At 42.7% G+C, this 14,758-nt stretch overlaps 1 protein-coding gene across 1 annotated transcript in view; it reads right to left on the reverse strand.

Moving 5' to 3' along the window:
* VWA8 (von Willebrand factor A domain containing 8) overlaps nucleotides 1–14,758 on the reverse strand; it is a 333,534-nt gene that overhangs the window by 44,938 nt on the left and 273,838 nt on the right. The window contains exons 38-39 of the mRNA XM_084876526.1: nucleotides 4,855–4,963; nucleotides 1,041–1,197 (exon numbers count right to left, since the gene is read on the reverse strand). Coding sequence (XP_084732652.1) covers nucleotides 1,041–1,197; nucleotides 4,855–4,963 — 266 coding nt within the window. The remainder of the gene's footprint in view (nucleotides 1–1,040; nucleotides 1,198–4,854; nucleotides 4,964–14,758) is intronic.

Here is a 14,758-nt window from a genome sequence, read left to right on the forward strand (position 1 = left end):
GCTCCTAAAGGCTTGCAGGCTTTCCTGAGGGTGTGGAACATGAGGGAGGAACCTGCATGTTTATTCCCATTGTTTGCTCTGTTTACTTGCAGGATGTGTAAGCACCGCATGTGATACAATAACAGATGTTCTACTCTAGGAACTTTATAGAGGACATACATTTGAGCATGCTCTTTTTTTTTTCTGAACTGCCCTCAGCCCCTTTCATTGGGTGCAACAACCTGAATCTGCCTTCCAAGCCACCACGGATCCTCTCCTTCAGTCCTAAGGAAGACACTGCTGCTCCTCTTTTAGCTGAAGAGCATCACGAGGCTTCTCATTGTTTTAGATGGTTCTGATCCAATGGCCCAGATGGTTCCAGATCATCTGAAAGCCACAGGTTCTGCAGCCCTGATTTCAAGGCCTCCACCAACAGGGCCTCCCGTTCAACTTCACTCCCTGACCCCCAGCTGGTGCCTTTAACCCGGAGCGGACACCATGCTCTCCCCATGGGTGCCTCTGCATGTTTGGCTTTCCCTTCCTGGATTGTCCCAATCCTGGCTGAGCTCCCAACAGCCCACTGAGGGCAGAGTCTCCTACCTTGTGGCTACACACTCACATGAGTGAGTCTGAGTGAGTGAGTGTTGGATGTGTGTGATTGTCCTGCTCCACATACTGGCACATCTCCAAGATTCCTGAGAGCAGAAGGGACCACTGCATAGAATCCTTTGAATACCCTGTGTGGCCTAGAACAGATGTGGATGGAGTGATTTGAACTTTAATTTCTCTTAAGAAAAATATCTTTTGTTTTACTTCCTAATGTGCTCCGTTCCATCTTCTACACAGTCATAGGTAGTCAATACATTTAAGAGCCCGAGTAGAAAGAACGGGAAGTTATGCTCACGTGGCTGTGTCCATTAGGGAGGGGGAGTCTGTGGATTTGTTTGTGGTTCAAGTCGCCACATGAGGCGGAGATCCACACACATCTGGGTCGGTTCAGGGTCCAGTATGACATTTCACCAAAGCGGCCAGCGCTGCCCTGGAGGAATGGGACCACTCACCTCTGCCGAAACGCTTTCTGGCCCATCTCTCTCGCAGCTCTCTTCACCTCCTCGGGAACCGCGTCCTTCTCAGCCTCAGAGACCTGGTACACCGTGTGGCCTGCGTCCAGCCGGTAAGGACCTCCTTTGCCTCCCAGACCTGCAGTGTCTCTTCCCCCTGGAAGGAAGCCCGGGAAGCTCAGGTTGTTTCTCTGATCCAGGACACCAAACAAGTCAGGCCATGATTCAAGGCAGTCCCTTGAAGCATATTAACTGCACTCATCTCATAATTCAATACTCAAATGACCTTCTTTTGGAAAGAAAGGATGCCCCCACCCCTGTTCCGAATGCTTCTCCGTTTCTCCAGCCAGGCAGATCTCACCCACATTTCAAGGCCCAGTCCAATTCCAGGACATGCCATCTGTGACTCCGCCTCACAAGGACCAATGCTCCTGGGTACTCACTATCTGTTAACTCTTTTTCACCAACTATACGATGGATTGTCATAGTTTATATATCTTTGTAAATCTGCACATACAAGAGTGATTTGAATATAAAAAATTCTTAGTATATATTAATTAAATGAACAACTTAACTTTCTTTCCCTCATGTTAGTTTTCCTTAAAATAAGAAAAAGACAACTAGGATATAGATACCATTTCATATGTTTAGCAAGTGATAAAAATGATGCACAGAGAGGTTAAGTGGCTTAGCCAAGATTAGAAACTAATCATTTACCAACTTTGAGTTCTAGCCTAGAGTACTACACAACAGATAAACACTATCAGCTTTAGAACAGTTTACAATACAAACCCAGCTTACAAGCTTGTAAACGTGTATTAGGTAATGCTGCCCATACTGTTTACAATGTAAATATAAATTAAATGCCTAAAAGACTAGGTAGATAATATAAGAAGGGTGAGAACTTTAGCTAACTGGAGGACTTGCCTTATCTAAATAAATTCAAATTATTTTTAAAAACTAGATAGACCTGCCGGGATCTGTTTGGCTCAGTGGATAGAGCGTCGGCCTGTGGACTGAAAGGTCCTGGGTTCGATTCCGGTCAAGGGCATGTACCTGGGTTGCCGGCACATCCCCAGTAGGGGATGTGCAAGAGGCAGCTGATCGATGATTCTCTCTCATCGATGTTTCTAACTCTCTATCCCTCTCTCTTCCTCTCTGTGAAAAATCAATAAAATATTAAAAATAAAATAAAATAAAATGTTTAAAAACTACATAGACCTAAAGAATACATATATTGACCAAGATTTGGTCTCTAGGCTACCAGTTTATTACCCTAGTTTGACAATTATTAAAAAACTAGTAATCGTTTTCTTTTGTTCATTCACATATCATGTGGGAACTCAGAAGAGAATCCAATATTGGAGGGACAGCATCATATAATACAGTTTATTAGTATTACATAGTATTGTACTGTACAGTTAAGCCAGACTGCCTGAGGGTTTTTTTTTTTAATATATTTTATTGATTTTGTACAGAGAAGAAGGGAGAGACATAGAGAGTTAGAAATATCGATGAGAGAGAGTCATCGATCAGCTGCCTCTTGCATACCCCCTACTGGGGATATGCCCGCAACCAAGGTACATGCCCTTGACCGGAATCGAACCCGGGACCCTTCAGTCCCTAAGCCGACGCTCTATCCATTGAGCCAAACCGGTCTCGGCAGACTGCCTGAGTTTGAATCCTAGCTCCAATGCACTGGTGAGGTGTCCTTGAGGGACAGTCCTTCTCTGTGTCTCAGAATCCTCATCTGTAAAATGGGGTTGCTAATATCCTTCACTTCATGGGACTGCCAGCAGGCTAAAATGCTTGGAACTGTATTTGGCACAAAATAAGACTATATAATAAACAACTGGTCTCACTATTACATTTAGGTAACTTCCAGTCACACAAATGAGTCAATTCTAAGTTCATAAATGGAAAATTTGAAAGCCTTTAGGCTTTGGTGAAATTATGTCACATTTTTATTTTCTCCATTGGATCCTTGGTTGGTGTAATAAGTCAAAAGCAAGAATTCAACATGTACTGCTTTTCTTATCAAAGTCCAGGTAGGTCATTTCCTTCTGGGAAATACCATGAGAACAGCCCATTAATTATAGCAATTTTACCCTCTGGGTCGAGCACATCTTATTTCATCCTTCTTTAGATATTGGTGGTGGAAAATTCCTTCTTGGATGTGTGTAATTCCTGGCTCTCAAGTTTGGAGAGCTATAGGCGGAGGGGACCAGGTCCTGGACAATGACAATGAGCTACGGAGGAGGAAAAGCGTTTATGTGACCCGACTCCTTTTGCACAGGAGGTGCTCCTTAGGAATGGGTGGGTCATGAATCAGGGTTGAAAACTTCCTAGGCACTGAGATAACATCATTTTTTGAAAAAAGAACCCACAACTGTCTGGAGAAGGGGTGAGTGATGGCCAGCATGAGTCACATGGTCCTTCGGGAAAGTCATACTGGTGGAGAGGGCACGAGGAGAGAGTTCTTCATAATCCCACTTCTAGGAACCTTTGATTTGTACTAATTAAATAAGAAAAGCTTTGGGGAGGTTCTAGACTTCACATCATCTTGAAGCTAACAGTGAATATCCTAAGTCAGTTCAGAGAGAAGTAAAGAATGAGCCAGGGAGGGGCTTTGATGACAAAAAAGGAATCAAATGCCTTGATGGATCAGAGGGAAGTTCAATATTTGAGAACTCCAAGGAAAAGAGAGAGAAAAAGAATCTGGAGCAAAGGAGCCTTGAAAATTGAAAAAGAAAGACTGTGAGAAGCAAAAGCAGGCTCTCCAAACCAGACAAATATGTGAGGTAGTAGATTCAAGTTGAATAACAAGCGCCTCCACTTCCAGCTGCTGGGAAACCTACATCTGGCTAGCTCGTTCCACAGTGCATTCCATATGGATTCAATATGGCAGGTTTGAACCTGAACTAATTTCCAGATCAGAGGGCATTTCTAAAAATATCCTTTCTTTAGAGCTGATGCTTGATGAATAAACAGAGCAGGCAGCAAGGCCTACTTGATAGCACATTGTCCCAGCACAGAAAGCATTTCCTCCTGAGGCTGTCAAGGCCAAGAGGCACAGACCATCTTAAGGAAAGGCCAAGTTCGCAGCCCTTGCCAGCACTGCTTAGGCTGAGATAAGATCAGGCAGTGCGCACATAGTCTGGCTGGATTCCCGGGGCCCAGCAGATGTGTCTGCTCCAGCTGTCTGGGGAGAAAGAGGAAGACAGCAGCCATGGGAACAATGCTCTCCTCAGGCAGCCAAGAGGAAGGAATGGACCCCGGCCATCGGTTCAAACGGCAACCGACTCTCTTATCTCAAAACCCTGCATCCTCGTACTCACTTCTGAGACGTGGAAGAGAAGCACCATTTCTTTTCCAAGTCAGTTAGTCAAGACAGGATTTACTATAGATTTCTGGCATGATCCCAAGGGCAGGGAATTTAAAAGAAGAGATTAACACTTTTAATGAGTACATTCTTCACGCCAGGCCCTGGGCTCAGTGCTTTACAATCATAATCTCATTTAATTCTCACCACAACCTTGTGAGGCAGTTAATATTTCCCCCCCTTTCACTGACGAAGCAGCTCCGGGTCCAAATGGTCTCAGGTCATAGGGTGGCAGAGTCTGGGACTCCAAATGGCAGGGTTTTTCCATCTTTTGATGCCGTGTAGGGACACAGGGCAACGACACAATCCCACTGACGAATGGGAGGCAGAAGAGGCGCTGGTCCCCCAGCCTCCATAGGGGGGGCTGCACTGTCTACGTGGGCTTGCGCAGTCTCAGGAAACCGGACCCAAGGGAATGCCAGTGCTACCAACCTGTTCCGCCAGCCCAAGTATTGCCGCCCACGTGGGGCATGTTGTCAGGGTCCTCCTTCCCGTGTTTGGGAGAACTCACGTCTTCACCGCTGTCTCTGTCGATGGTTATCTAAAAATGAAGAATCGAGATCTTATCTCTATACCAGACTAACACCAAAACTACAGGCAGATAGAAGAATTTGTTTCCCCCCAAGACCTTAAGGTATCACATAACCTAAGACAGTGGTTGGCACTGCGGCTCGGGCGAGCCACATGCGGTTCTTTGGCCCCTTGAGTGTGGCTCTTCCACAAAATACCACGGCCTGGGCGAGTCTATTTTGAAGAAGTGGCGTTAGAAGTTTAAGTTTAAAAAATTTGACTCTCAAAAGAAATTTCAATCGTTGTACTGACTGGCTCTGCTGACTAATGAGTTTGCCAACCACTGACCTAAGGCCATAGGGCACAAAAGATACTGTTAGGATCTGGCAAAAATCTCATCAGATTTAACCTCCATTATGTCAGGAAGGAGACGAATTGAAAATTTTTTTTTTTTAAGAAAAACATTTACATAAGGAACAAGATCTACCAGAAGCAGGGAAAATGGGTCTCACCAGACTGCCTCTCTCCCAGAGGTTTAGAAGGACCACTGCCTACCTTTTTCTGCTGAGTCACAACAGATATACATTAACCTATTTAATTTTCAAAGAAATCTCATTCTCAGGAAAATGTCATTTTCTATAAAATAAATAGAAAATACCCAAGAAATGTCATCTATTGTGCTTCAGTGACATATGCTGTATACACAGACACTAACAATAGCTTATTTATTTTCTGGACCCACTCTAATTTTATTATGGCATTTTGTACTTTTCCTAATTCATCTCAATTTTAAAATTGGATTTACTATTCCTAAAATTCAAACAGAGTATGTAGCACTAAGCCTTCCGCTGTGAGAGCCTATGGCTCCTTAGCCACTACTTTCATTCAGCACAGATTTACCGAAAGGACTGATAACCACACAGGAATTCCAATCCCGGTGGGCAGTTCAGTAGATATTACTCCACAATAAAATGAACTTGAAGCAGTTACATTTCATGTACCCTACTTGCCTGTTCCCAAATGCAATGATTTTCAGGGCAGAACTGATCAGATGTCCATTTATTTGTTCAAATAAGACTTCACAGAAAAATGTACTGGCAGGACATCATGCAAAGGACCATGGTGTCTATAAAAGCCAGGAGGATTGGTCTGCCCTCAAACTGCTTACAGTGTGGCAGGAGAGGTTGCAAATGGACCTGAAGTATAATATGATGCCAGAGCAGTCTTTACAGGCTGACCCAATCATTGTTAGGACATGGACTCTCATTCTGGACATTAAGATTAATGAAGGCATGTAGGTAATTTAAGGTCTTCGCAAATAAAATGGCTATAAAGGATGAATTCAACGTAACTTCCATTGTCTTATATCCAGATGAGTTCATTTAAAATGTTATGACATTGTAAAGTGATTTCAATTAACTGGACCTTTCTGCCAAAAGCTTTGGCAGCGTTAACAGAATTTTTGCCGTAACCTCAGCATACTTTAAGAAAATTTACCAGTCAGGACATGACAATTGATAAGAATTCCACACACATAATCATGCTCTAAAAATGGGTGAACATAATTAAAAAAAAATTGAACTATGCAGGGTAGTTAGTAACATTTATAGAACAAATAAACATTTAAAATACTTTCCTCAAAACTTGCCACCACTTTCCAACTTGTCCAGAGGTAATGTAAGAGATCAGTAGTAAATTAAAACATGTACACTGACTATAAGAATTCTAGACCAGCACTAACCAATCACATTTTATATATAGTATAATAGTAGTTATTGAGTGTCTGAGTAGCTCCACAAGCACCACATCCAAAGAAAGATCTCAGCAGGCACAAGGCCCTGTTGAAGCAAATTCCCTTTGTGGGGTCAGCTGCCCCACAGCAGCTCACACACCGAGGTGGGGGGTGATCCTAATAGCCAGCTAGAGAACCCCACCCCAAATGAATTAACAGCAATTAAGACTCAAGTACAACACGAGGGCTCACATAACCCACATGCTGGACATTCCTGAAGCACTTAGTTCTGGTGATCAGGGAGACTGTGCTACTGAGCCCCATAAGACTTTTATCACATACGGCCACCATACCAAGACTGCAGGACTGAAGATTTTCCTAATACACAGAAACAAATACAGAGACGCAGTCAACATGGGGAGACAAAGAAACATGCTCCAAGTGAAAGAACACAAGAAAACCCCAGAAAAAGAACTAAGTAAAATGGAGGGAAGCAATCTATCTGATATAGAGTTTAAAACAATGGTTATAAAGATGTTCAAGGAACTAGTGAAAAAAAATTTAAAATATTTTATTGATTTTTTTACAGAAAGGAAGGGAGAGGGATAGAGTCAGAAATATTGATGAGAGAGAGACATCGATCAGCTGCCTCTTGCACACCTCTTACTGGGGATGTACCCGCAACCAAGGTACATACCCTTGACTGGAATTGAACCTGGGACCTCTCAGTCCACTGGCCGACACTCTATCCACTGAGCTAAACCGGTTTTGGTGGAACTAGTGAAAATTTAAACAAAGAGACAGCAAGCATAAAATAGGACAGAAGAGCCATAAAAAACCCCCCCAGAAATTAAGAATACTCAAAAAGGAATAAACATCAGGTTAGATGAAGCAGAGGATCAAATCAGAGATTTGGAAGACAAGATAGTAAAAAAAAAAACAACAACACACAATCACAGCAGGAAAAAAAGAAAAATTTTCAAAATAAAGCATAGTCTAAAGGACCTCTGGGATATCAAGTATTACAATATCTGCATCATAGGGGTACCAGAAAGAAAAGCAAAAGAGCAAGTGATCAAGAACCTATTTGAAGAAATAATGGCTGTAACTTTCTTAACCTGGGAAAGAAGAAGACATACATGTCCAGTTCAGGTTATCAGGCTACTGAGCCCTACAGGCCAATTCTAAGAGATAAAGTTCAAAAACAGTCTGAGCAGTGATAGAATTATTGGAATAACTGGTTCTGAATACCATGCCTCATTTTGGTGTGTGTGTGTGTGTTCAGGTACATTGTTTAAAAATCAAGTGAAAAAATGTCACAAGAGATATAGAAAGCAAATTTCTGTGTCTTGTATCTTTATTTTCATAAAAAAAAAAAAATAGTTATCTCTTTTAGAGATTTCATACAATGCAGTAATTCTGCTGTAAGAAAATAGTCTTTTAAGAACCATTACTAAAAATGTTGGCACAAGGCAAAAGAAAAAGCCTCTCAAATTGCCCCAACTCACTTACCTCAAAAATCATGCTCTTGCAGTTGCAAAGACACCTACAATGGGCAGGAAATTGGCTATGAAATTCCTGGGCAGAAAGGAACTGGTGTGTTCTTTGTCACCTATGTCCCTTGCCAGGCCATCTGCTGCGAGATGGCATTGCCAGCAAGGCAGTCCCACACCAACCCCAAATGGGAGTCTAGAGATGTTTCAAAATTGACAAATTCTTAACAAAAACAATCATCAGCCCAAACTGATTTATTCCAGAGAAACACATACCATAAAATCCAGGGATTCTCACAGGAATCTATTCCTCTAGGTGGGTGGGAGGGGCACATCTGCTGAGGGGTTTTCAAAGCCATTTTAGGGCATCTCTTACATGAAGTGACAATGATTCATGAAAGTTACGAGGCAGGAAATCTTAGACAGTCTAACCAGGACCGTCCCCAGAAACTGAAGCAGGGCAGGCCTAGCGTGTGAGGAAGCGTGTTTCCTGGGGACAGACGTGTGTATAGAACCCGGGTAAGAAAGCTGACAAAATTCCGAGTGCTCTGAAGTGTGTGTGGAGGACTTGGGATGCATTTCCTCTGAGGGTTCGTTTCACCCAGAAAGAGCTCAAATAAAGTCATTCCAATTACTGAAATAGACACTTCTGTATTTATTCACTTAAATGGACCAAAATTTTCCACAGACCACAAAATATTGTGAACCTTACATCTTCTGATGCGGCTGGTGCACGTGCTGAGACCTTGGATGTGTTTCTCATACCTGACACAATTATGTAACTATGCTGCAATCCTAAGAATTGTTATACTCTTTCATATGAATTAAAATGGGAAAAACATGGACCTTGTGAATTTTAACTCATAAAAAATGTTCCAGAGTACAGCAACCCGAAGCTAGAGCAGGGAAGGGACATGACTCACTAAAGCCCTGTAATTCTGGGCAAGGCCCATATATTTTAGGCTCCTCCTCAAGCTCATAATTTTTAAGAACCATCAGTAAAATGATGTAAATTGCCAGAATACAATCCTGAAAGAACAGTTAGGCCTGGAGCTATGACTGGACAGCACAGCTGATTCCCATTTTCCAGCGGAGACTAGGTGGGGCTCAGCAGACATTCTTAGTTACCGACCTAACACCCACCCTCTTTCTTCTTTCTAGCGGAAGTCAGCTGAATCACGATTGGCTGGAATTAAGTACAGAAATCTCATTCCCCTTTGCCAGTGATTGGCCCAGGGTAAGGCATGTGATCTCAGATGTAAGAGAAAGTCTGTCAGGAGGTTCCTGGAAAAGCTGTAGCTTCCATCTGGCAACCGTGTGGCAATGAAAGACGGTGGCAGAAGAGCCTGCCTGCCTGATGGCATTGTTGAGCGGCTGAACCAGCCGGAGTCACTGACTCTGATCTTCCACATAAGCAAATAACAAATGTCCTTATACTTTAAGCTAGTTAGTTGGGTGTTCTGCTGCTTGGAGTCAATTGCATGAAAACTAACTGACTCATGTATTAAAGGATGAATGAGAAGCAGTAGGGAAGGAGTTATTATCTTGACCTTTTGCAGGGTGTCCGAATTCTAACAAGATGTGCTTTGAATTTTCTGATAACAAAAGTTGTCACTGTAATATCAGACAGAAATCCTACTGATTACAGTTGCCCAAGATTTTCTTTATTGATTAGCAGACAAATGAATACACTCATTCAGCCAAAACCGGTTTGGCTCAGTGGTAGAGCGTCGGTCTGTGGACTGAAGGGTCCCAGGTTTGATTCCGGGCAAGGGCACGTACGTTGGTTGCGGGCACATCCCCGGTAGGGGGTGTGCAAGAGGCAGCTGGTCGATATTTCTCTCTCATCAACGTTTCTAGCTCTCTATCTCTCTCCCTTCCTCTCTGTAAAAAATCAATAAAATATATTTTTTTAAAAAGAGAAAATTAGTACCCTGTTACTTTTAAAATGCTTTTATACAAGATTTGCTTATAATTAAATTAAGAGTTTTTTTGTTGTTGTTTTTTCATTCACTGTTATTTTTGACAGATTTTAGCCAATAGGCCACGTGTTGGGAAAAACACTGTAGTAATTTTTCTGGCATAAATAAATATTACATATCTGCAGCTGCAGACTACACATTTACTTCCAGGAGTCACTGCTTGTAAATAACATTCGGTGAATGATTAGCACGTGATTACACTGCATGGCATATGGTAACTGGTTCTGTTGTTCTGCTGCAGCTTTAGTGTGTGTTCGTCAATGTTTCCACGTGCACTAAGCCACCCAGCCATGTGCATCTGTTTACTCACAGTGACTGGTGAATGCACACACTAACTAGACCTAGTCAGTATAAATTTAAAATTGCAGTAATATATACATAAAAATTTTCTGAGAAATAAAACTTTTCATACATACTTAATTTTAATTATACAAGTGTGTCCATATAGGTAAAAATAGGTAAACTAATAGTCAATTTTTTAACATGTGCATTTGGAAAACCTACTTTATTATGTAATGGGCTTTTTGCTCTAACAGATAAGCCCTTACTTGAATTCATCCGTGATATCGAGGTCTTACTGCACAGATAAATGCTTATTAGGGTTATTCTGACATCACAGCTGAGAAGCAGAATGGACTGTCCTGGCCTGTTCCACAAGAGCTCATGCTCTGGTTGGGGGGGGTGTCCCCAGCAGAGAAGGGCTCCTCGGGGCCACCAGCAGCCCTCTGTCCTGACTTTGGGCTGGACCCTCTTGCCTACCTCCCCAAACTCAACCCAACTCCATGTTACCCTCATCCTTTCTGCTTGAACACTCTTAGACATGCATATGCATAATTTTTACCAAGTGATGTGCTTTGTAAAATATTTAAAACCATAACCCAAAGCATCCTCCTTCCTCTGATTGATGCTCTGGAACACATCCCTATATGCATTCCATGCCATTTCTCTATCTGCGCTTACTAGTATAGCTTCCCACAAAGAGCTTTCTCACTGAAGCAACCCCTTTCACCAAATGCAGTACTATGCAAACAATAACACCCAGTCACATTAAAATGAATGAAACTTCTTAGATTTCACAGACTTGGGCTAAGAGGAGGGTAAAATATCAATTTATGAATATTTTACTTTATTATTAACTGACAGTAGTACTTGACACAGTAGTTATACATACATCCTTGCACCTAATAGGTGCTTAATACATATATATTAAAGGCTGTGTGGGAAGCTGCAGGGGACAGAACACTAAGAGTTTGATCTTCTGCATACAATCATCTCCACAATAAGCTGTCAGCTGGGTGTCTGCTGGGATTCTCCCAGCTCTGCTTTCCAGCCCATAATTTGCAAAAGCACAGCGGAGGCGAGACACTGGTCAGCACAGAACCACTGAACAGATGGAGGAAACACGTGGCCCCCTGGGCTTTGGGTTGTTCTTAAATCTGATCCTGCACCTCCCCTCGGCTTGACTCTAATTCCTACCAAGGCCTCAGCTCATCTCTGGCCAGGCCCCTTGCTGGGTAACCCCCTGTCACAGCCTCTGAGTCTGTGGTCCTGGCTTCTGTCCCTGTTCTCTAGCCCAGACAGAACTGTTTGAATGGCTGTCCAAAATAAAATTATAAGGTTGCAGAATCCATCCAAAGCAATTTCTTACTTTACTTAAGAGTACTTCATTTATTCAAATAAGAATAAAAATGAAGAAGACTTCAAAAATCTGAGAATATGGAACGTAGATAGAATTCAGAGGCTTTTTGTTTCATGGGTTAAGATGCTATATTTACAAAGATTCTTTAAGGGAAACCAAATGTTATCTTTGTGTGTAGGTGAGTGTCAAAAAGCCATGATAAGCACAGCCAGCATGGAGCAGTGGTTGAGTGTTGACTTATGAACCAAGAGGTCATGGTTCAATTCCTAGTCAGGGCACATGTCCAGGTTGCAGGCTCAATCCCTGGTTGGGGGTGTGCAGGAGGGTGCCAGATCAGTGATTCTCAGCATTGACGTTTCTCTCTCTCTCCCTTTCCCTCTCTGAAATCAATAAAAAAATATATATATATTTAAGAGTTATGCTAAAACCCACCAATAACTGGTATGGCAACAGTTTGCTGGCACTTCACCCCAGCTCATTCAATATTCCAAACATTCTCACAAAACAATTGATCATTAAATTCAGAGTCAGCAGGGGTGGGGCAAACTGTCAGGTTTTAATACATCTTCCCCTTTCTATTTTAAAGAGCCTTCAAAGGTAACGTGCAATAGCAGAATGAATGCAAGCCTGGCCAACAGCTCCCCGTAGCCAAGGAGGCGGCCAGCAGTACGGGCCATCTCAGCTGCACCAAACAGTGTTCAAAGGCTTTGGTTTTGTAATTTCCAAGGTGGCCCTGGCAAGAAACATCTACTGCCATGTGCTTGCATCATTATTGAAGCTAAATGATTTCAGCCTTAAACTGAAGTCTGTGTTCTTTCCGAAACACAAAACCTACTTGGCAAATTTTAAAGCTCTTGTGCTTTCCATGTCAATAGGATTCTCTGAGGTACTAAGTGTAGTTAGGAAATGAAGAGGGGTAAAAAAGCTATCCTACCACTAGAGCAAAAGGGGGTTTTAATGTGACCCAACTTCTAGAAATCCTTGGAAGCACTGACCACAACTCCATGCAAATGCACTCTTCTGCAAACAGGAACACTAATTGAACCAGTACTGGGCAGGTTGTTATCAGACACTCCCTGTGGAGAGGTGTTTCCAACATCAACCTCTGGCAACTGGCTTCCCATTTCCTTTGTTTCTGCTAAAGTCACACTGTGCTTCCCTGGACAGTGTGGCTCAGTTGGTTGGGGCGTCATCCTGTACACCAAAGGGTCACAGGATTGATTCCCAGTCAGTATACATAGCCAGGTTGCAGGATTGATCCCTGGTCAGTGCGTAAGGGAGGCAACCGATTGATGTTTCTCTCTCATGATATTTCTCTCTCTCACTCTCCTTTCCACTCTCTATAAAACCAATAAAAACATATCTTCAGTGAGGCTTAAAAAATAAATGAATACAGTCACATTATGCCACTAGTCATCATTTCTTCCAGCTATCCTTCTTCCAATTGTTGCTTCAGCATCTCAGGTTGTAATACCTGTTTAAAGCCATTGCCTATTGATGTTCATTTATGCTGTTTTCCGCAAAGCACATGGCGTTCTTATAAAACTTTTTTTTTTTTTAACACCCAGCAATGAAGTCTTCCTTTGCTTCTAACAGGCCAGCACTCTCACACTCTCCTTGACAGTCACTATGGGTCAAAGCCACTAATCAGAATGCAACAGTGGTGTGAGGAGGAGTTGTAGAGAAATAAGCTATGTGCATTGCACAGCCACAGAACTCAGAGAGCCTGGCACGTTGTTCATCAGCTGAGAGCATTCATGGTCTTGTGTTCACAGGGGCTGAGTGTACGACACCACATGGAACATGGGCACAGTGCAAAGATGAAGTAAATGCAATGTGTACACTTTATTATAGTACATTGATATATACACACTTTATTATAGTACATTGATGTAAGTGTGTACATGTATATGTGTGCATCACAACACCCTTTCTTTTTTAAAGAAAATATTTCAGTGGTGAACAGCACTGCAGCGCGTCGGTGCTATGGGGGGTGTGGGAGTAGGTGTCAGCCATGTAAGCTGGCATCCAGTTTAGGCTGTGGACCTCAGAAGGCGGGACTGGGTCCTATTCTTCCTGTCATCTTCAGCTCCGGCACAGCCTCTGTCTACCACGGAAGTTCGGTGAGTGTCTGGTGAGTGAGTGAGCAAGCGCCTGCCTGGCACTGCACGGTGGCCATTTCAAAGCTGCAGAATGGCTCAGTGGTGGTGTGCCACCATGGACATACAGAAGCCGGGGAACTGCTCTCCTGGAACTTCAGGAGGCAAGGGGGAAGCAGAGACTATGGGGCAGGAGAAAAAATACTATTAGCTCTTGTACTGGAAATGCTCTCTTATTTATAGGCTGTGAAGGCTCAAACTATAGGCTCAAACTTAAAACACTAAATACCAAAGGATAGAGCTTTCTAACAAAAATTACCACTGAAATCTTTTCTTTAAAAAAGAATGGGTGTTGTGTATGCACACATATACATATACACACATACATAAATGTACTATAATAAAGTGTACATGTTGCATTTACTTCATCTATGCTCTGTGCCCATGTTCCATGTGGTGTCTTACACTCAGCCCCAGTGAGCCGGTGCAGCAGCCTGGAAGGTTTCCTCTCACAGTGAGCCTTTGAGCACAAGACCATGAATGCTCTCATTCATGATATGATACAAATTTAGGTTACATGTCACTGACATTGAGCTACAAAGTAATTAGAAATAATTTATAGAATGACTGTAATTAATTAGGGGTTCAAATAATCAAACATAAACCAGTTTGTCCTTTTCTTCTTGGTGTTAGTTCCCCAGTTTCTGTAATAGTGTGAATCCGCCTGTTGCCCATTTACAGCCTGAAGTTCATACTCCTTAAAGGACAAAGTCCTGGAAGCCATTCCAACAAGTTTCCTCAGTGTTTGCTTCCCTAGCTCCCCCTCTCCCTCCCCACCCTCTCAGGTCCCTCTGTGCCCCACCTGAGGATGCTCCAGCTGG

Source organism: Pipistrellus hanaki (genome assembly GCF_964339955.1).
Source record: "Pipistrellus hanaki genome assembly, chromosome: 3".
Lineage (NCBI taxonomy): Eukaryota > Metazoa > Chordata > Mammalia > Chiroptera > Vespertilionidae > Pipistrellus > Pipistrellus hanaki.